Source organism: Petaurus breviceps, unplaced genomic scaffold, assembly GCF_028583685.1.
Source record: "Petaurus breviceps papuanus isolate PSGF00001 unplaced genomic scaffold, PetGlider_PUasm1.0 99, whole genome shotgun sequence".
Lineage (NCBI taxonomy): Eukaryota > Metazoa > Chordata > Mammalia > Diprotodontia > Petauridae > Petaurus > Petaurus breviceps.
In genome coordinates, this window is record NW_027187465.1 from 23,923,498 (window position 1) to 23,946,161 (window position 22,664).

The 22,664-nt window shown below is 48.0% G+C and overlaps 1 protein-coding gene across 2 annotated transcripts in view; it reads right to left on the reverse strand.

The window, feature by feature from the left end:
• RHOF (ras homolog family member F, filopodia associated) overlaps positions 1 to 19,721 on the reverse strand; it is a 28,933-nt gene extending 9,212 nt beyond the window's left edge. Inside the window, exons 1-3 of one of the 2 annotated variants that reach the window (XM_069081375.1) lie at positions 19,457 to 19,721; positions 18,741 to 18,828; positions 135 to 254 (exon numbers count right to left, since the gene is read on the reverse strand). In XM_069081375.1, coding sequence (XP_068937476.1) covers positions 135 to 254; positions 18,741 to 18,828; positions 19,457 to 19,606 — 358 coding nt within the window. In that variant the 5' untranslated portion in view covers positions 19,607 to 19,721. The remainder of the gene's footprint in view (positions 1 to 134; positions 255 to 18,740; positions 18,829 to 19,456) is intronic. The other variant, XM_069081376.1, reaches the window with a different exon arrangement.
• Between the last annotated feature and the right edge of the window lie 2,943 nt (positions 19,722 to 22,664).

The following is a 22,664-nucleotide window of genomic DNA, read 5'->3' on the forward strand; positions in this document are numbered from 1 at the left end:
GACTACCCCCCAGAAAACCCAGAGAGGACAGACTACCCGGAAGAAAAGGGCAATTAGTCAATTGTGTCAGCTGCAGCAGAAAACTCAAGGATAAGAAGACCCATTTGGTTTGGCAATTAAAGAATCGCTGGCACCTTTGGAGACAGCAATTTCAGTTGAGTGATGATGTTGGAATCCAATTTGCAAGTGGAAGAGTGAGTGAGAAGAAAGGACATGGCGGCAGCCGGTGTAGGCAGTTTTTTCTAGGAATTTGGCTGAGGAAAAGGAAGAACAAAAGGAAAACAACCTGAGGGGACGGCAGAGTTTCAAAAAGGCTTTTTTTTCAAAATGTAAAGGACGGAGAACGCATGTATGAAAACAGTAGGAAAAGGACCCGTACATAGAGAGTAGGTCTTGCTGCTTCACTCTCCCTACTGGCCTCCTTGGCTTCCTTTAAGTCCCACAGGAGGCCTCCCCAGCCCCTCTTCATTCCAAAGCCTCCCTCTGTTAGTGATTCCCTGTTTACCCTGGATATAGCCTGTTTGTGCGTACTTGTTTGCATGCGTCTCTCCCATTAGACTGTAAGCTCCTTGAGGGCAGGGACTGGCTTTTGCCTCTTTTTGTATCCCCAGCACTTAGTACTGTTCCTGGCACACAGCAGGTGCTTTATAAATGTTTATCAATTGACAGAGCTTGAAGAGTGAGGTTATAATCTGCAGGAGAAGATGGAAGGGATGGGACCCAGGACACATGTAGAAGGCTTGGTCTTAGCAAGAAAGGCCACCTCGTTGTCAGAGGCTAGAGGAAAGGAGTGGAGAAGAAGTGATGTCAAAGATTTTGAGATAGAGATTGAGAAAAAAGGAAAGAGAGTAGGATTTATATAGTACCCACTATGTGTCAGGAAGTGTGCTAAGCACTTTCTGCAAATATTATCCTCTCATTTGGTCCTCACAAAACATCTGCAAAGTAGGATGCTTTTGTTATTGGCATTTTGCGGTTGAAGAAACAGGCAAACGGAGGTTAAGTGACCTGCACAGGGTCACACAGCTAGTGAGTGTGTGAGGCTGAATTTGAACTCAACTCTTCCTGATTCCAGGCCACGACACTACTCGCTCCCTCTGCTTCTCACCAGAGGCAAGAGCTTCAGCGGAAGGGTGGGGAAGATGTGTGGGAGAGTTGAGGAGGGAAGAGAAGGTTTGGAATAGCTATGGGGAGTCAGCTGGGGAGAAGTAAAGAATTCCTGGCTGCTGTGAAGTTGGCCAACACGGGGACCTAGTCAATGTGGAGTATGTACGTATCAGTATATACAAGAAGCTAATGACCGGGTAGTTTGGCAGTAGGAGGAGGTACAAGGTGGGAGGAAGGGAGGAGAATCAGGAAAGGCACTTGGGAGCTTTGGAAGACACAAAGGATCTCAGGATGGAGGGCACTCCAGGCATGAGGGCCAGCCTGGGCAAAGGCACGAAGAGCGGAGATGGAATGTGTCATGTGACAAATACAGAGACGTGACTGCATTGTAGACTATGGCATGGGGAATCGTTTTTGATAACACTTGAGAGGGAGGCTGGAGCTGGGTGGTTAAGGGCTTTACATCTTATGACACGGCCTCTAGACCTCTTGCCATCTTGACTACTGTTGTCTGAATTTGTTCCATTTTATCAATGTCCTTCCTGAATGGTGGCACCCAGTTATGTGGACAGCATTTTAGTGGTGATCTGATTAGGGCAGAGGACCATGGAGCTATCATTTCTCTCACTGTGGACACACTGTCTCTCTTAAATGCAACTTTCTTTTTCTCTTTCTCCCTTTCTCTCATTTCTTTTTCCCCTGTTCTTTCCTCTATTCTTTCTCTTTTTTTCCTTTCTCTTTCTTTCTCCCTCTCTCATTTTTCTCTCTTTCCCCCATTCTTTCTCTTCATTTTCATCTTTCTTTTTCCCTTTCTCTCTCTCTCTCTCCTCTTTCTCTCCACTGTTCTTTTCCTCTTTCTTCCTCCTCTTCCCAATTCTTTCTCCTCTTCTTTTCCCCTTTCTTTTTCTCTTTCTTTCTCTTCCTTCCTTCTATTCATCTACCAGGTACTTATTAAACACTTACTCTGTGCCAGCTACATAGGGGCTGGCTGGCTGGGGCCTAGTGGGGCACATGTACAAGCAATGACAAGAAGGGAGGAACACTGGCCTCAGGTGGGGGCAGGGGGACTATCTTCATCCCTGTCTCTGCCACTTTATTCTCAGTGTGCCCTTGACTGGGTCACTTCCCCTCTCTGGGCCTCAGTTTTCTCAACTGTACAATGGAGGGAGGGGTTGGGCTCTCTGACCTCTGAGGTTCCCCCAGCTCTGAATCTACCACCCTGACTCACATGTAGTCAACATCTAAGACTAGAATCGTCAGAGCCGTTAGTCTCTGCTTTGACAGAGGCATCTTCCTCACTGGAAGAGCCCTGGGTGGAGGATCCCAGACCAGACCTAAAAAAAGAAATGTGCCAGTCACTAGGGATGCAAAAGCAGAGATGGGCCAGACCCTGCCTTACATTATACTTGAGGAATATGACACATACCCAGATGAGTAAACAGACAGCATAACATCAGAGTGGGGAGGGGAGGGTGGGCTGAAACCTGGGCGGAATCAAGGAGGGCGACTTGGAAGAGGTAATACCTGAAGGGTGAGCAGAGAGAACATTCAGACCCAGGACACAGCCTGTGCAAAGGAAGAGAGGTGGGAGATGTAATGCCACATACAGGCAAAGCGTAGCCACAGGGTAAGTGAGAGGAAGTACCTGGAAGTAGGTTTGAGAAGATGGACGGGAGGCAGATCATGAAGGAATTTAAAGGGCATATAGAGTAGTCTGTGCTTTCTCCTAGAAGCACTAGGGAACCACTAAAGCTTCTAGAGGAGGGGTGTGACTTGCATTTTAGGAACATCAAACTGGAGAAAGGAAAGCCTGGAGGCAGGGAGACCAACTGAGGCCTATGACAATAGCCTAGGAGAGAGATGGCGGAGTCAGCCAAGATGGAGGCTGGGTTAATAAAGAGAAGAGGGCAAAGTTGGGAGAAATTATAGATGTAGAAAGGACTCCCCAACACACACTTTTCAGCTTCCTTTGTGTATTTTGTCTTCCTCTGTGTGAACCTAAGTATAGTATTTGTTTATCCCAATCGAATTTCATTTAATTGATGCAAAATTCATTCTAGTCTGTCAAGGTCCTTTTGAACACTGACTTTGTCATTCAGTATGTTAGCTGTCAGACAGCTAGGTGGTGCCATAGTGGATAGAGTGCCAGGCCTAGAGTCAGGAAAACCTGAGTTCAAATCTGAACCCAGACATTTACTAGCTGGGTGATCCTAAGTAAGTCACTTAACCTCATTTACCTTAGTTTTCTCATCTGTAAAATGAGCTAGAGAAGGAAATGGTAAACCACTCCAATATCTTTACCAAGAAAACCCCAAATGGGGACACAAAGAGTCAGACACGACTGAAAATGACTGAATGACAAATGTTAGCTATTGTTCTCAACCTTGTGTTACCTGGAAATTTGATAAGAATGCCTTTATCCAAGTAACTGATAAAAAAAAAGTTAAGTAGAGCTTGGCCAAGGACAGATCTCTGGGCCACTCCATTAGACACATTAAGGTGACATTAATTCCATTAATGACTATTCTTTTGGCCTAGAGATTAATTAGATGAGTTCCAAAATCACCCAACTGTCCTATCATTTAGGAATAGTAATTGCTTGCCTTTATATAGTGCCTACTATGTGCCTGCTAAGGCAGATAGAGTATGTAGAGGTGGCCTGGAGTCAGGAAGAGTCATCTTCATGACATCAAATCCAGCCTCAGATAGCTCCCTACCTGTGTGACCCTGGGCAAGTCACCTAACCCTGTTTGCCTCAGTTTCCTCATCTGTAAAATGAGGCAGAGAAGGAAATGGAAAACCACTCCAGTATTTCTGCCAGGAAGACACCATATGAAGCCACAAAGAGTCAGACACAACTGAAACAACTCAACAATAATGAACAACAAAAGAATGTTCCAGGCACTGTGCTAAGCACTTTAAAAATATTATCTTCTCATTTGATCCTCTCAACATCTACAAGGCAGGTATTATTATCCACATTTTGTGGATAAGGAAACTGAGGCAAACCTGCTTAAGTGACTTACTTGTTCCAGGTCACACAACTAGTAAGTGTCTGAGGCTGGATTTAAACTCAGGTTTTCCTGACTCCAGATCCAGAGCTCTTTCTGCTGTACCACCTAGCCAGTTAGTTCATATCTCTGCATCTGGTCTACAAGGCAACAATGAGAGATTTCATAAACTGTTTTGCTGAAACCTAGGTAAACAAATTATCACTGGTCTGCCCATGTTGTAGCATTGTCAAAAAAAGAAAAAGAAATGAGGTCAGTTTGGCACGACTTGCCCTTGATGAAGCCACACCAACTCTGTGTTAACCACTTCCTTTTTTTAAGATGTTCACAAACCAGAGGTTGACAGCCCAAAATCACACAGCTAATAAATGTCAGAATTTGGATTTGAATCTAGGCCTCTTCTGACTCCAAGTCCAGAATTCTCTCCCTTTCCCTCCCCTTCCCTCTCTCTCCTCTTTTTCCCTCTCTCTCTCCTTCTGTCCCCCCCTACTCCAAGATTTTTGACTATTTCCAATCCTGTAGCACTTCTCTCATTCATAATGATCTTTTTGAAGACCAAAAGTCCATGGTTCAACAATCATAGAATAGTAGCTAACATTTATATAGTGCTTAATATATGCCAGGCACTGTGCTTTAAAAACTATTATCTAATTTGATCCTTACAACAATCCTGGAAGGTAGATACTATTATTATCCCCATTTTACAGGTAAGGAAGCAAAGGCAGGTGGAGGTTAAGACTTGTCCAAGATCATGCAGCTAGCAAGTATCTGAGGTCAGATTTGAACTGAGGTCTTCCTGACTCCGGGTCCAGTGCTCTATCCACTGTGCCACCTAGTACCCTGGGTTGGGATGCATCTGGGCCTGGTGACTTGAATTCATCAAGGATAGCTCAATTTTCCTAAAATCTCCATGCTTTTTTTTTGGTTTTCAACTCCCTTTTAACTATTTTTGTTCCATCCTCCCTTTTTGAAAATTATTCTCCTTGACGGAGATCACAAAAGCAAAGGTGAAATTGAGTAGTTCATCCTTCTTTGATCAACTGTGATTTCATCCTATAAAGCCTGAGGAAGACATTTGTTCAGTGAGTGATCTAATTAGCACAGGAATTGGCACACAGCAGGTTCTTTTTTTTTTTTTTGAGGGGGGAAAGTAGGGCAATTGGGGTTAAGTGACTTGTTCAAGGTCACATGGCTAGTTTTGTGTTAAGTGTCTGAGGCCGGATTTGACCTCAGGTCCTCCTGACTCCAGGGCTGGTGCTCTATATACTGTGCTACCTAGTTGCCCCCAATAGCAGGTTCTTAATATATGTGTGTATGTATGTGTATATATACATGTATGTATGTACATACACGTACATAATGCTACATCATGTTTTTACCTGTTTTGTTCTTTTGAATAAGATACATCCTTCCTTAATCATACTATAATCGTGTCTCCCATCCTGACTCCTTGTATTAAGATATCTCATTTGCCTTCTTTGTTCCTGTTCCTCTCTGTGGTTTTTGCTTTGGTAGCCATATATAGGTAATTCTCTCCCTCCTTCCTCCTGCCCCTTTCAATTCAATTCAACAAACATTATTTAATTTAACCTTTCCATTTAAACTCCTTTTGATTGGAATTTCAAGGCTCTAAGCAACTGTAGTCTTTCCAGTGCTCATGAGGCTCACTCCATGCTTGGGCATGAGCAGCACATCAGTCCTGTTTTTTGAAGTCATGGGCTAAAAAAGTCTAAATATGATTCTCAAATACCATTTTTCCTTCCTTCCTTCCTACCTTCCTTCCTTTTTTTCTTCCTTCTATCCACCCTTCCTTCCATCTTTCCTTTTTTCCTCCCTCCTTCCTCCCTTCCATCTTTCCTTTTTTCCTCCCTCCCTCCTTCCCTCCTTCCTTCTCTGTCCTATACATCTTGAGACAGCTTCCCTTACAGAATTTTGTGACTATGGGAGCCAACTACAGTTTCACCGAACTCAGTTAATAAACATTTTTTAAAACAGTACTATGTGCTGGATTCTATGCTAAGCGCCAGAAAGACAAAGAAAACCAAAAAGTGGCTTTATAATATGCTCTCCTCAAGCATAGCATGTACCTCCAAATCTGGCTGACTTTCCCCAGATTGAGATGCCACTTTAGTAACTGATGTTACTATGTGTTTAGTAACACACCCCAAATTCCCCTTTTTTCTGTATCCCCAATGTTTAGCACAGTGCCTGGCACATAGTAGGTGCTTTAAAAATGTTTATTCACTATTGTTTCCTGATTTCTGCTCCTTTCTTTTGGGGGTGGGGGGGAGGGACCTGTGATGTTCTCAATGTAGAGAACTCCTGGTGTGGGAAATGCTCTCTAGCATTTCAGATCTCCAATGGTTCTGCAACTGACAGTCTTAGAGTGCCTAGAGTACTCAGAGGTTAAGTGACTTGCCTAGGGTCACACAGCCAATATGAGTCAGAGGTAGGATTTGAACTCAGGTCTTTTGGCCTGAAGATCAGCCTTCTATCCACTATGCCATGCTGTCTCTCTTACCTTTCTATTCTGAAACCTCTATCTTTCACTTGAAAAAGAGATAAAAATATCAACTTGTTTCCTGCCCAGGACTTCATCCTTCCTACCAATATGTGTTGGGTTCCTTCAGGAAGTGTCAATTGGCCCCATGAGTCACTTGCTCTGAGTGGGTGGTGAGCATCATTAGGTCTGATAGGTTTTGGCAAGCTTTCCATCACACTCAGGTACATATCTGGAAAGATGGTTGATTTCTCCCTTGCTTGTGTCCATCGGATAAACAGCCCCCTCTGCACGTCTCAGCAAGGAGCCATCACCATCAGCAGCAGCCCTTTCTCTGATCATTACCAGTCCTTTCACTTTTTCCTCAGGAGAGAAACCAACATGCTCAGTGTTTGCCCATGGCTGTTACTTGGAACTGGCAGGAACATAAACATAGTGTACTGGTCACCTTGCCCTTCACACTGGCTGGAAGTGAGTGCCGTAGGACTCTGCTGTTCTTGTGGATAGATCTGCTGGCTCATTCTCAGGAAGAAAGAGGGGACAGAGGAAGAGAGGAAGGAAGGAGGGAGAGGAGGGAGTTAAGAAGAAAGGAAGAGATGGAGGGACAGAGAGGGGAAGGAGAAAAGGAGGAGGGAAGGAGAAAGAAGAAGGGAAGGAGAGAGGAAGGGAAGAATAAAAAGAGGAAGGGAGGGAGGAAGAAAAGGAGGAAAGGAGGAGGGAGGGTAAGGGGGAAGGTAAGAGGGAAGTAGGAAGGAAAGAAGAGAAGAAGAGAGAGAGGAAGGAAGAAAAGGAGGAAGGGAGGGAGCAATGGAGAGAGGAAAAGAGAGAGCGGAAGAAAGGGAGGAAAGGAGGTGGGAAGGAAGGGAAGAGGGAGGAAAGGAGGAAAAAGAGGAAGGAAGGGAGGAAGGGAAAAGAGGAGGAAGGGAAGGAGGAAGAGGAAGAGAGGGAGGGAAGGAGAAGGACAGATAAAGGAAGGAAAGAAGAGAAGGAAGGGATGGAGAGAGGAAAGATGAATGGGAAGGAAAGAAAGAGGAAAGAAGAAAAGGAGGGAGGGGTGGCTAGGTGGCAGAGTGAATAGAGCACTGGCCCTGAAGTCAGGAGGACCTGAGTTCAAATCTGACCTTAGACACTTAACACTTACTAGCCATGTGGCCTTGGGCAAGTCACTTAACCCCAAATGCCCTCCAAAAAGCAAAAAAAAAAAAAGAAAAAGAAAAAGAGGGAGGGAGGGAAGAAGGGAGGAAGGAAGAGCTCTGCCCTGGCAGCATGCTGGCTGGGGGTCCTTGGCTGCTCCTTTTTTCTCCTGAGGAGATTCTAAGCTAATTCTTCAACTGCCTCTGAATAGCAATTATCAAGTTCTTGCCAACTCCTAATGCAACCAAGTTACACCTCAGTGCCCTCCGTGGGAAGATTTCAAGCAGAAATGACTGTCCACACTTTACTGACTTAATTGATTCCGATCCTTTCCACCCTTACTTGGCCATAACGCAGAGAAGGGAACACGCTCCATTAAGGGCCTACTATGCACAGGCGCTGTGCGAAGGGCTTTTACCTCATTTAATTCTCACAACAGCCCTGAGAGGCAGGTGCTGCTTTTATGACCATTTTACAGCTCAAGAGACTGAGGCTGCCAGAGGTTAAGAATCTTGCCCAGCATCACATGGCTGGTACATGTCCAAGGCTGAATTCCAGCTCAGCATTGAATCCGCTGCATTCCCTGGCCAGCCCTCAGTCAGCCCAGTTACCTGTGTGATCCTGGACAAATCACTTACTTTCCCGAAGTCTCGGTGGCTAAAAATAGCACCTGCACCCACAACAGTTGTTGTGGCTATTGACTGAGATTCCGAATACAAACTTTGCAAAGTTTAAAGCCCTGTGTAAATCTGAACTATTACTGTTGTTACTACAGGTGAAGAAAATGAAGGCCCAGAGAAGGTAGGCAACTTGCTCAAGGCTGCACAGGGTATTCATGATGGAACCCAGGTCAGGCTCCCCTCTCTTGTGATTGTGAGGAGACTAGACCAGTTTGCCCCTCCCCCCCAACTACCCCTACCTCTATTTTCCTATTTCAGGGTCAAGAATCAGGCTGTCTAAGGGCGGCTAGGTGGTACAATGAATAGACCACCGGCCCTGGAGTCAGGAGGACTGAGTTCAAATCCAGCCTCAGACGCTTAACACAAAAAATAGCCATGTGACCTTGGGCAAGTCACTTAACCCCAATTGCCTTCCAAAAAGCAAAAAAAAAAAAAGAATCAGGCTGTCTATCCCTCCATTTCCCCCATCCCCCACCCCAATTCAGATCCCAAGGGAATGTCTGAGTATCTAAAGTGGATTCTAGCAGCCAACATTCCTAAGCATTCCTGACCAGGACTACAGGGTTGGGAGGCAGGAATCCTTAGAGATTCTATGGAGTCAGCAGCCTCTGGAGGAGGAAGAAAAGGACCCTTGGCTTCTGCTCCACCCCAGCTTAAACTCAGAAGGAAGAGATTAGAAGGGCCCTAGCTCTCCCTGGGACCATGCTTCCCTCCCTTCCTGGCCTCCTGCCAGACCCCCAGCATAACTCTGAGGTGGCTAGTGATCTTGCCCTACAACTCTGCCTGAAGAACAGAAGCACCCAGAAGTAGACCCCAGGAGCCACCGGACGTGGCACCCAGAAGTAGACCCCAGGAGCCACCGGACGTGGCACCCAGGAGTAGACCCCAGGAGCCACCGGACGTGGCACCCAGGAGCCACCGGACGTGGCACCCAGGAGTAGACCCCAGAGCCACCGGACGTGGCACACTAAGAGTCTCCATGGTCTGGGAAGGGGGATGTCCAGTGTGACCTAGCTGCCTAAAGACCCTGAGTCTACTCCCCTCTCCTCTCTCATTTCACTGCCCTGAGAGATTGGGTGACGGGGCCCTCTGGCCTTCTCTCCCTGAGATTACGGAGACATAAAAGGGGAATCTAGGGCCTGATAGCCCTTTCATTCCCCTTTACCAAGATTCCCAGCCTTCCCTTGAAAGGCCCAAGCCCCCATCCTAGCCTGAACAGGAGCTGTAGCCCCTCCCCACTGAGTCCCCCTGGCCCCAGAGAATAAAAGTCTATTTAGAAGGAATCCCAGAGCGACAGACTCCAGCTGGAAGGGATGGCCCTCTCATCCTCCCACTCACCCAGGCTGGAAATGATCAGCTGTCAAGTCGCCTTTCACAGCAGCTCCCAAATCCCTTCCTCTCCACCCACAAGGCCCGCATCTGAGGCATCTCTCATAGAGACTGTAACAGTGGCCTTCTGACTGTTCTCCCTGTCTCCAGTCTTTCGAGATTCCAATTCATCCTCTGTATCTCTGCCAAAATAGTCTGAGGCACAGATTCCGATGTCACTCTCCTACTCAAAAAACTTCATGGCTCCCTATCACCTCCAGCATACATTCAAGCTCCTTAGCCTGGCCTATGTGTCTGCTTTACTCTGACTCCAACTTATTTTCCTAGTCCTGCTTCATATTCAAGCTTGCAATTTCTAACCAACATGAACTTGGAGCTGGTCCCCAACCACAACGTGCCATTTCCCACCTCCACACTTTTGCACAGGTCTTTCTGACATGGACTGCCTCTATCTCTGCCTGTTGAAATCTTTCTCTTCTTTCAAAGCCTAGCTTGGGTGCCACCTTGTCCAATCACCTTTCCTGGCTCCCCCACTCCCACCAGCTGAGAATTCTGTCCTCCTTCAAATTTTCTCATGAACTTCTGTCTGGATTTTTCAAGATGGCATAGGGACCTGGGTTCAAAAATTACCTCAGACGTTATGGGACTGTGGGCAAATAATTTTACCTCTGTCTGCTTTAGTTTTCCCATCTGCAAATTCAGGATAATACTTATGCTCCCTGCCCCATGAGGTTCAGCATGGTTCTGTGGAAAGCCAACTAATCAACCAGTATTTATTAAGCACCTACTATATGCTAGGCACTGGGCTAAGGGCTCTGAACTGTGAGTCACACAAGATTTGAGTTTGAATCCTACCTCTAAGTGATACTAGCCATGTGACCTTAGGTAAGTCACTTCCAAAACTTGCATCTCCAACTGGCCTTCCCCTCACCTGTCCAACGTTTGTTGAATGACTATATAATGGGTGCTCTATTCTCAGGATATTGGTTATGAATAAATGAGCAAGACGCTACTCCCTCACTTAGCAGGTACAGAAACTAGTCCAGTGGGAGGAAATAACTCCCCAGGATCCCACAGGGAAAAGCCAAGACTCATGCCCCCCAGAGCTCCTCATGTCCAACCTAGAGTTCTTTCCATTGCAACATCCTGACTCCCCCAGGCTCGCCAGGGCCTCTTCTCTTCACCCCCACTCTCCGGCTTCCTGTTAACAGCAGAGAAACTTGACTGCAAGGCCTGTGGTTCGCTTCAGGGTTTGCAACACACTTCTGTCTAAGAGAGAAGCTGTCTTCAGCCAGGCTGTGGGAGGTGTTTCTCAGCCAGTGAAGTGCTTCTTTCAGAGAAGTCCTTTCACACTGGGCCCACCCCAACTTGAAATGCCCCCTTGTGCCTTGTTTCTGCCTCATTCTGTCGCCTGCCCTGATCCCCCATCTATCCACTTTCACCAAGGTCCCAGACTCTGCCGTGTTTCTGCTCCTGGGCAGGGGAGGGTTCATATGATGGTAAGGGCTACATCAGAAGGGCCTTTAAGGGGCATGCAATCCACTTCCCTTATTATACAGATGAAGACACTGAGGCCTGGAGGGGGAGGGAGGGACACTTGCCCAAAGGCCCACAGCCAGTTGAGTGACCCAAGGGACAGCTGAACCCCAAACCTCAAGACCAATCGCCTGAGCTATGGTATGATGGAAGGAGAGGCCCTGGGTGGGAAGAGGGGCAGAAGAGGAAGAGGAAGGTGAGTGCATTGCCCCTGAGTTGAGGCCCCTCTTCACCCCGAGTCCCCAGAGCACTCACCTCCCTCACTCCTCTCTCTTGGGTCAGCAAGAAGGGGGACAGGGATTACGACATGATTTTCCCCAAGAAATATTTCTTTCCCTGGATGCCACTCAGTTTCAACTCTCTGAAACACCAATGGAGGCCAGATGACCTTGACCCTGGGGAAAATCTGTCCTGGTTGGAAGTGAAGCAAGGGGGCTCTGAGTGCGGGCAGGTGGGTCCTAAGGTGTCAGGAACATGGTGGGGGCAGTGGAGAAGAACTTTCACTCACTTCTTTGTTCCCACCCACCTTCATTTGCTCCCCAGAAGGGAAGAGCAGTTTGGAAAACCCCAGCCCCGCCTGAATTACTTCTTAGAGGTCTCACTTCTTCTTTGATGGTTCTCACAAAGACTGGTGCCAGTTACTCCTTGGCTTTGCCCCTTGTTGTCATCATTAAGACACGACCCCATTTATAGTTTTCTTGGCAGAGATCCTGGAGTGGTTTGCCATTTCCATCTCCAGCCCATTTTACAGATGAGAAAGTGAGGCAAACAAGGTGAAGTGACTTGCCCAGGGTCACACAGCTAGGAGGTGTTTGAGGCTGTGTCCACTGCACCACCCAGTCGCTCTTTGCCCCACAATGGCTCCTAATTTGGATCATTCTTTCTCTGGTTATGGTGGCACGCTGTTTATTACATGGGGTCAGGCTAGCTGGACGAGTCTTACAGATAATTCCAATTTTGTCAGTAATGTCGAATGCCTCCTTGCTCTGGGCAAGCCTGACAGTGGTTAATTTCTTCCCCTTGAACTGGATCGGCTTGGTGACCTCTGGTGCCATGATATCAAGCCCCTCTTCTATGGGCTGCTTAATCTGCCCGGTGTGGGGCTGACCTCCCCCTGAATGCCAGTCCAGTGGTGTCCTCAATCTTCCTCCTGTCAAATTCAATGGCTGGGGAAACTTGATGATGGCGGTATGATCAAGACCTTTCCTTCTTGGGGCACCCGAGCTGCCCAAAAGTGAAGGAGTGACCCCGCCAGAGGCTGTGTTCTGACTTTCTTTGTATGGCTAGTGCTTAGAATGGGGCTGGGTACGCAGCAGGAGCTTAATAAATGCTTCCTGATGGACTAACATTGTTGCTGTTGTCCAGTTGACTTAGTCATGTCTGCTTCTTCATCACCCCATGGACCATATCCCACCAATACCATCCATGGGGTTTTCTTGGCAAAGATATTGGAGCAGTTTGTCGTTTCCTTCTCCAGTAGATTAAGACAAAAAGGTTAAGTGACTTGCCCAGGGTCACACAGCTAAGAAGTATCTGAGGCTGGACTTGAACTCACATCTTCTTGACTCCAAGCCCGGTACCCTACCCACCGCCTCCTGACTGATGTAGAGAGACTACATACGAACAGCATTTAGTAAACCTCAAAACAATAAATGAATTTCCACTGTGGTTACTCTGGGTGACTTGGGTACCAAATTTCTCACAGTGCCCACCCCATCTGGCCTGTTCTAAACACCCTAGAGGAGACCAAGCTCCAGCCTCTGACATCTTCCAACTCCTCCCCCACCCCAAGTCTCTTTCCCCCTCCCCCCCAAGGAAGCTTCTGGCTTTACCACAATTTCCTGCCTGTGGGTGTTTCAGAGACAGGTCGGGGAGGGTGGGTTGAGTTGCTGAGGTGATCTCATTATAGAGCCCCCCACCCCCACCCCTGGGCTTTGGAGTTCCAGGTCTTTGCTTCCCCATCTAACCACCTCTGAGAGCCCCCACTGGGTTTTTGATGTGCCATGTGTAGGCAGTTTCTCCAAATTTCCCACTGTCCAAAGTAAAAGTACCCGAAGGAGGTGGGGCAGCAAAAAGGCCTCCTCCCTCCCTCCCCTCACCTGAGCCCAACTTGTCCTTCTTTTTTCCAGGCCTCTCTCCTTCCTGAACCATCTACACCCCCCAAGTCACACCCAGCTGAAATGCTAATGATGGAATGAAGCAGTCCTCCAGGTGAATTGGGAAGGAGCCAGGTGGAAGATGTGAATTCCTGCACCTCAGCTTTACTGTTTACTCTCTCTATAATCCTGGGGCAAATCTGGTCTAGGCCTCCGTTTCCTCATCTGTAAAATATGTCAGGTGAAGGGGTGGCCAGGTGGCTCAGGGAGTAAGAGCACCGGCTCCAATGTCGGGATGACCTGGGATCAAAGAAATAACTGGCCGTGTAACCTTGAGCAAGTTACTTAACCCCGATTGCTTTAAAAAAAATAATAATAATTCCTAAAATATGGCAGGTGATTAGACAAGGCCTCTGAGGTCCCCTCCATGGCTGGGGCCGTGATGCTAAAGCTTTTGTGGACCTCACTTCCCCTTCCCCCAGGGCTGGAATCATTGGGAGCTCTTGCCCTGGGATCAGGTCTCCAAGGGCTCCCAGGATACATTTGGGGGGGAAATTCATTCATTCCCTTGGATGAGAAAAAATGCTATCTGTTCATTTTCACTCATCTCTCACTGAAATGTAGCATTTATTTCAACCATAGATTTTTTTAAATGCTCATTATGAGACTTCACCTCACGGCAAAGAGGTCAAGGACTCAGAAAAGACTGAGAACCTCCCTGGTTGCCAAGCCCATTCCTCCCACTAGTGATCTGGGAGCTTCTAGGAAGCCTATTCTCCTGAGCCAGGGGTGGGGAACCTTCGGCCTCAGGACCCTTTAGGTCCTCAAGTGCAACCCTTTGGGCCTCAGGTGTGGCACTTGAGGACTTAAAGGGTTGCACTCGAGGACCTAGAGGGTCTCAAGGCTGCAGGTTCTCCACCCCGTTGGGCTGTCTGGGAGCCCTCCAAGAGAAACCTTGTTCTGGGTTATTCCCTGGTCTACATTCTACCGCCATCTCTGACTCAGTAGACTAACATTATCCTTTTGAAGAGACAGCAAGGTAGCGCAGTAGAGGGCTAAGCCTGGAGTTCAAATTTAGCCTCAGACACTTACTAGCAGTGTGACCCTGGGCAAGTCACTTAACCCAGTTTGCCTCAGTTTCTTCAACTGTAAAATGGGAATGATAATAGCACCTACTTCCCAGGTGCATAGCACAGTGCTTGGCATATAGCAAGTGCTATATAAATGTTAACTATTATGATTATTACTGACAACTAAGGGCTGCCATAGTGCACAGAGCGCCAGACCCAGAGTCAGGAAGATGAGTCTTCCTGATCAAATCCAGCCTCAGACACTTACTAGCTGTGTGACCCTGGGCAAGTCACTTAACCCTGTTTGCCTCAGTTTCCTCATCTGTAAAATGAGCTGGAGAAGGAAATGGCAAACCACTCCAGTATCTTTGCCAAGAAAACCCCAAATGGGGTCACAAAGAGTCTAAAAGGACTGAAAAAAATGACTGAAAAACATCAAATTATTATTCTATAACTATTCCTGACAGAGTGGACTAGCATCCTTTTAAAGAGCCAGCTAGGTACCACAGTGGGCAGAGCGTTCAACCTTGGAATCAGGGAGATCTGAATTAAAATTCAGCTTCATTTATTAGCTGGGGGAATCCGTGAACAAATGACCTCTCCCTCCGTCTACCTCAGTTTTCTCAATTGTAAAATGGGGAAAATCCCATCCACCTCCAAGGGCTGTTGTGAAGAACAAATGAGATAATATTTGTAAAGCACTTAGATGGCATCTGGCACATAGTAGGTGTTTAATGATATTTTCCCCTTCCTTTCTATCTGCCCTGCCAGCCCAGACCCTCCAGCCATCTTCTCCTGACCAACCTCTTGCTCTGGGCATCAGTCTGCCTTCTGTATAACCTACTCATAATAGGTAGCCGCGAGTGGGTGGGTGTATCCTACCTCTCCAATCAGACTAGGATCTGGGAAGGGTAGTATCTCCATCCAGGTAGCTGGGTGGTCCAGTGGATAGAGCTCTGGGTCTGGAGTCAGGAAGACCTGGGTTCAAATCTGACCTCAGACACTTACTAGCTGTGTGACTCTGGGCAAGTCACTTCACCTTGTCTGCCTTAATCCATTGGAGAAGGAACCTCATGGACAGCATTGGTGTGCTGTGGTCCATGGAGTCCTGAAGAGTCGGACAGGACTGAACAGGTATATTATCAGACCAGGAACCTCATTGAGGGGACTGGAAGTTTCCTCCAGGCTGGGGACCATGTCATCCCTATTAGACTTTTAGATCCCAAGAGCAGAGATTAATAAATGCTTTTTCATTTGTTCATTCTGACATTCATTCATCAGACCAGATCAGCACCTCTGCAGTGCTGATGGACTGAGGGCATTCTTCCATCTCTGATGGCTCCCAAGTGGATTGTATCCCCAGGCTGCCAAAGTCCCAGAATCTTATAAGAGGAACCAATGGAAAAACCATTTGATCTTGCCCATATCTATGATGTAGGTCTAATAAACCCTGCCCCTCTCCCTACCGCCCAGGGGTGAGAACCAAGAGAAGTCTATAATCACCATCTTTCGCAATGTCTCCTGGATCTTCTCTGTGTCAAAGGATCATAAATCCTCGTAGATGCATATACCTGTGAATTTATAGCTGAAGCCATATAGATCCATGGACCTCAGAGGCTATCTGGTCCAACCCTTTCATTTTACGGGTGAGGAAACTGGCCCAAAGAGGTTAAGCCGCTTGCCTAAGGTCACACACAGCCTAGGAAATGTCTGAGGCAGGATTCGAACCTGGGTCCCGAGACTCAAAATTTGGTGCTCTTTCTGTTGCATCACCCTATCTCCCAGTTCCCCCATCCCTGCTCATCTCCAGTAGAATATAAATTCTCCAAGGGGTAAATTTCATCTCATTTTTGCATTTGAGTCCCAGGGTCACAGACAATGCCTCACCCACATAGATAGAATCTCAAAGGGGTGTGTGGTCAGCTGCTATAATATGGACTGACAGTGAAACCTGGGGGTAGGTTCCAGGTCCCTTCATATATATGGGGAGTTCACAGGGATCCCCATCTCTTGGTTGGGAAGGTCCCGAAGGCCAACTGCTCTGCAGCAAGAGGGAGGGTCATTGGCCCAGCTTGAAGCTTTAGGCACCTTCCTTGCAGGCACTTTTGTGATGTTAGTTCTATGTCAACATGGAAAATACTTCAGTGGGATATTTAAATTTATGCAAAGCAATAAGGGTCTTTCTAAAATCAGGAGTATGACAACATGGATTTCCTCTCTTACTGCTACCCTAAACCCATCATGAACTTACAAGAGTCTATACACTTGACTGTGTGACCCTGGACAAGTCACTTCCTTTTTCTGAGACTCATTTAAAAATAATGGGCCCAGACTAGGCGATCTCCAAACAGTATGGCTACTGCTTAGTGTTACTGTGAAGAAAGAATTTCTCAAACATGAAAATATCTACATGTGAAATATTATTCTAACTTGTTCTGAACTAAAGTCCCTCTTACGTCTGACATCTTATGGTATAAATTCCCTTCCCCTTCTTACATTCCATGTTCCAAAGTCTCTCCTATCTTTGCTCCATTCTATGTTCTAAGTATCTTTTTGGCTCTGAATCCTATATTATCTTTTTTTTTTTTTTTGTTTTTTTGGAGGGCAATTGGGGTTAAGTGACTTGCCCAAGGTCACATGGCTAGTTTTGTGTTAAGTGTCTGCGGTCACATTTGAACTCAGGTCCTCCTGACTCCAGGGCCGGTGCTCTATTCACTGTGCCACCTAGCCACCCCAAATACTACATTATCTTTTATATATATATATAAAGTCAATCCAGCCTCAAACACATACTAGGTGTATGACCCTGGGCAAGTCACTTAATTGCTGTCTGCCTCAGTTTCCCCAACCGTAAAATAGGGACAATAACAGCATCTACCTCACAGGGTTGTCCTGAGGATCAAATAGTAGGCTCTACATACATGCTTACTCTCTTCCCCTTCTCTACTAGGTACTTTCTTTAACATCATTTGCATAAATATGCATAGTTATGAATCTAGCCGGTTGCCTGTATTTCAGACCTCATGATTTTGCCTGACATTTCTAAATCTCCCTCCCCTTCCTTCCTTCTTCAGTTCCCATTTGACTTCGAGGAAAAGTTTGCTCTAGGAGAATGGGAATTGATCTGGGAGTCAGGAGACCTGGGTTCTCATCTTGGCTCTGATGCTAACTCACAAAGGAAACTGGGTGTTACAATGGTTAGGGCCCTCATGTGGCCTGGAGTCAGGAAGACTCCTCTTTCTGAGTTCAAATCCAGCTTCAGACACTTTCTATTTGACCCTGGGCAAGTCAGTTAACTGTGTTTGCCTCAGTTTCCTTATCTGTAAAATAAGCTGGAGAAGGCAATGGCAAAACATTCCAGTATCTTTGCCAAGAAAACCCCAAAAGGGATCATGGAAGAGTTACACAGGACTGAGAATTACTGAACAACTCACTCACTATGGGATCTTGAGCAAGTGCTTTCTGTGACTCAGTTTCTCTCAGCTGTAAAAGGATCAAAGTGGCCAAGATGATCTCTCACAGATCCCTTGAGCTCCAGATTCTATGACCCTAGAAGCACCACCTTCTCCTTAATAGTCCAAGCATCTGTGATATCACTACATGGGTACACTCCACAGGCAGAGATGGTAATAGTGAATGGGACTCCCGAGCTGCTAGGCCTGACAAAGTGGTTGCCATCTTGTCTTACTGAGCTTGGCTGGTCTGGGGCTCATTTCCTTCCTACCTTAATAGACTCTCCTAGGGCAGGGGTTCTTAATGGACCCCCAGGGGACCCATGGATAGATGTCAGGGCAGGGGGATGTCTGTAAACCTGAATGGGGAAAATGACGTCTTTATTTTCATTAAGCTCTAAGTGAAAGGAGAATTTCCTTCAGTCATTTAAAAACATTATTCTAAGGGGTCCATAGGTATCATGTAATAGCCAGAAGGGCGTCCATGACCCCCCAAATGCCAAGAAGTTCCGCATTAGCCTTTATACTCCCCTTGCACCCCCCAGGAGCACCCCCACAATGTATCTAGTTACCAGTTTATCTAGTTTAAGGGCTAAATACATGTAACATCATTAATAATAATTGCTAGTTATCATCTAATGACTGTTTTATTATTCATTGTTACTACTAATAATAGCATTGTGGGGTTCTTCGGCTTCTTCTCCCCCTGCTGGGAGAGGACATGCCTCGAGGCTGGGAGTGAGTGCCTGGGCAAGAGAGGCTCGGCCCCTGGGGACCTTGGCCCTTCCCCTTGGGGCTGGGAAGTCCCCAGGGACGCCCACTCACCTGCGGTATCATAGAGATTAAGGATCACCTCCTTGCTGCCCAGGGTCACGCTGGTGGTGTACTTTTCGAAGACCGAAGGGGCGTAGTGCTGGGGGAGGGGGAGGACGGAAACATCAGGGGAGTGGTCAGAGTTGGGGAAATCGGAGACCCCTGCTCCAGAAGGCCGTACCCCCGGCAGGGTGCCTGAGGACTGGGGCGTTCGCCCCAACAGTAACCAAAGTGGCTCACATCTCCTCCCTTCCCTGGATGGCCTGAGAGAGGAGTTCCTCCTAACCCTACTACAGAGCTGTACTGGGAGGGGAACTAGGGTGGGGGAAGCGTCACCCCCAAACCTGGGGAAGGAGAGGGAGCCAGTCCCACACACCCCAGCTCATGCGCCTGCCATGGGACGTGCATCCGCAAAGGGAGTCCCAGGACGACCCCCGAACCTACTTCTGCAGTGACCGAGTGCAGGGGGGGGGGGGCCTAGAGGGAGGACCAGGAGAGGAGGGGGAGAGCAGCTGGCCGCCACCCAGTTACCCTCCCCGGGACAGCCCTGCCGGGAGCCTGGGTCCCCTGGCCGCCTCCCGCAGGGGAATTCCGAGCGCCTCCGCCCCTGGCGGTAGGCACAGGCTGGGAGCAAAGGCAGGGTCGAAGCTGAGGAAGGGGCTGGAGCGGTCCTCCCCCCCTCCCCTCGTTTCCCTACCTGTGCCCACCCCCCACCCCCCGGCCCTCACCTCCGGGAAGGCCCCCTGGCTGTAAACCATGAGCAACGAGGTCTTCCCGCAGCCGCCGTCCCCCACGATCACGATCTTGAGCTCCTTTTTGCCGGGGGCCTGGGTCGGCATTGGGGCCGCAGCCGGAGCTGGGGGTGCGGGGTCTGCCATGGACCGCCGCCGCCTGGGCCCAGGGCGCGCGGGCTGAGAACTGAGGCCGCCCGGGCTGCCCAAACCAAGGAGAGAGGCAAGTGTAGGCGCCTGTTGGGAGGGGGTAGGAGGGGGGGAGGCGGAGCCCTGAGCTCCCGCCCCTCGGCAAAACGGGCAGCAGGACACCTGGGTCCCGGACCCACGCGCCTCTTCCCCTCCAACCCAGCGCTCTCCTCAGCCTCAGTTTCCCTAAGGTCACGAATAGTACAGGGTCGACTCCGCCTTTGGGAAGAGAAAGGAGCGGGGCTCCTCCGAGGGGTTCGAGACCCGTGGCTTTAAGTATCTCCCCAGAAACTGGCAATGTGGTCGCCCTTCCCAAGGGGAAACTGAGGCTGTAGAAGGCAAAGGAAGGGGCTTGGTTAAGTACAATCTTGTCAACAGCCCAGCGTCACGTCTCCACCCCCACATTTCATGGGTCTCTCTGATTTGAGCTCATTTTTATCATTTCCTTTCTTTTCTGCGTCCCCTCCCTCCCCTTCAGACTGGTTCTCTCTCAGGGTGGGGGAAGAGGACTGTCTCCCTTATCTGACTGGGCTCTCCATCACCCAAGCCCTTCTTGGACTGCCTGGGAGTCCTCCACCCGACAGAGCTCCCTTAAAACGGATGGCATCTGTTGTCAGGTTTAGGCTTCACATAGGATAGGCACACCACCATACTGGGGTCTCCCCTATCAGACCATGGCTCCCCAAGCCCAGGGTCTCTGTCTTTCCAGCCTCAAAGATGAGAGAGAGGCAAGTACTCCACTCGGCTCAGAGAAGCAGGCCGTCATCTCTTCTTTCCTATGAGTTTTGCCCCCCACCCCAACCATCAGACAGAGCCACCAGACCCTCCCAATTAGTGGTGTTGAAGTGGAAGAAGGGGTGGGTTTGGAGTTAGGGGATTTAAGTTCTGCTGATCACAACCAGTGTGACCTACTCTGTGCCTCAATTTCCTCATCTGTAAAGGAAAAAGTCTGGACTCCATTCCCAAGAAATGTGCTTCCTCTGGAGGTCCCTAAGTGTATGCTCCCTTAAGTCTCCCATTTTTAGAATGAGGCGCTCCCCTAGGGGCTGCCTGCGCCTTGGGAATCAGGCAAGGGCCAATGTACCTTCTCTGGTTGCCATAGTGCCTGATCCAAGCCCTCATGATCAGAAGCTTCATTGTGTTTATTCACCAGTTTATTGAAATTCGGAGCAAACAGAGCTGGACCCGACATCCACCTCCCCCTCTTGCTTTTTTGGCCAGAACTGCTTCTCGGGGGCCCTTCGTTCTTCTCCCCTCACATTTCTCAGCATCACCTCCTTGAAGTCTAGAATATGGTGGGAGGCTGACAAGCACCCTGGGATACACATGCTGCTTTGGGAAGCTGGAAGGGCCCTTGGGATGCAGAATGTCACAGCTGGGAGGGCCTTATAATAGACAATGTCACAGCTGGGAGCGACCTCAGAGCACAAAATGTGAGAAAAGGAAGGGGGGTGCATTAGAGCACACAATCGGCAGGCTTGGGAGGAACCTTGGAGCACGGAATGTGAGAGCCGGGAGGGGAGCAAAGGAAGCAGGCCAAGAAAAGGAACTGGGAAAATATTAGAACCTGTTTCTAACTATTCATCCTGTTTGGTTAGGTAGTACGTTAGATAGGATGCGGACTAGGCTCGGAATCAGAAGAACTGAGTTAAAATTTGGCCTTAGGTACTTATTAACTATGTGCTAAAAACTGTCTGCCTCAGTTTCCTCAACTGTAAACTGGAAATAATACCACGAGCCTCCCGTGTAGGATAAAATGCGATGTTTGTAAGTCTCTGAGCTGTGCCTGGCACATAGTGCGCGTTTGCTAAGTGTTTGCTTCTTTTTCTTTTCCCACTAATCTAGGCTGTGTATCCAGCAGGGCCATGTGCAATGGGGTAGACGGTTCAAATTCAGGCAGCCCTAATCAGCATAGCACTTTTAATGGCTGTGGCCACAGGGCACAACCTCAATATGGCAATCTTTCCAAATTTGTTGGTTCATCAGGAGATCAATTAATTTCTCAATCAACATTTTTGAGTGGCTACTATGCTCTTGGGCAGTTAAATAGAGTTGTGGTGAGGAACAGTAAGACCAATCCAGCCATGCCAGTGTGCGTCAAAAGAAGTAATAAATGACCTAGAAAGTGACACTGGAGCCAAGCAGAGGAGTGTGTAATTGAACCTAGGAGCCACAAGGGGGCCGAGTTTGTTGAGCAAAAGTAACATGGTCATGAGTTCAAATCTGACCTCAGACACTTAACACTTACTAGCCATGTGACCTTGGGCAAGTCACTTAACCCCAATTGCCCTGTCTTCCCCCCTCCAAAAAGAAAAAAAAGAGAGGAAAAAAAGAGTAACATGTTCAGACTGTGTTTTAGGATCATTACATCAGCAACTGCGTGGTACATGGATTGGACTTCAGGGGAAGATAGCTAACGTGTATACTGCTTAAGGTTTGCAAAGCATTTTCCAATTATCATCTCATTTGATCCTCACAACAGTCCTGGGAGCCAGGTGTTATTATCCTCACTTTTCAGATAAGGAAACTGAGGCAGACAGGGTTAGGTGACTTGTCCAAGTTTACACAGCCAGCAAGTGTCTGAGGCCAGATTTGAACTTGTGAAGATGAGGTTCTATGCACTATGGCCCCACCTAGCTCTTGTTCAACATGGTGTTATTACCTGGAAAATCAGATTGGGTGAGTGGAACCATCAGTCTGTTTACTGATGCATGACCCCCTCCCCAGAGACAGCAGTATTACTGATTATAGTTTTCCAATACATGAGATGGAGAACAGGGCAGGGCAGGGCAACCTAACACTGGCCTGGGGACAGGTTCTAGGATCCTAGTGAGAAAAGAGCCTGGTCTCAGTTGAGAAAGCAGAGCGAGTGGGGAAATGACTTGCCCAAGGTCATTGAGTTTTCCCTACAGGTAGAAAAGCAAAGTCCAAGCTATTTTGATATTGCCTATAATAAGAGCCTGCAACTGGGAACCCAAAGGGTTGGGTTTCCTCTGAGCTGAACCTTTCAGTCATT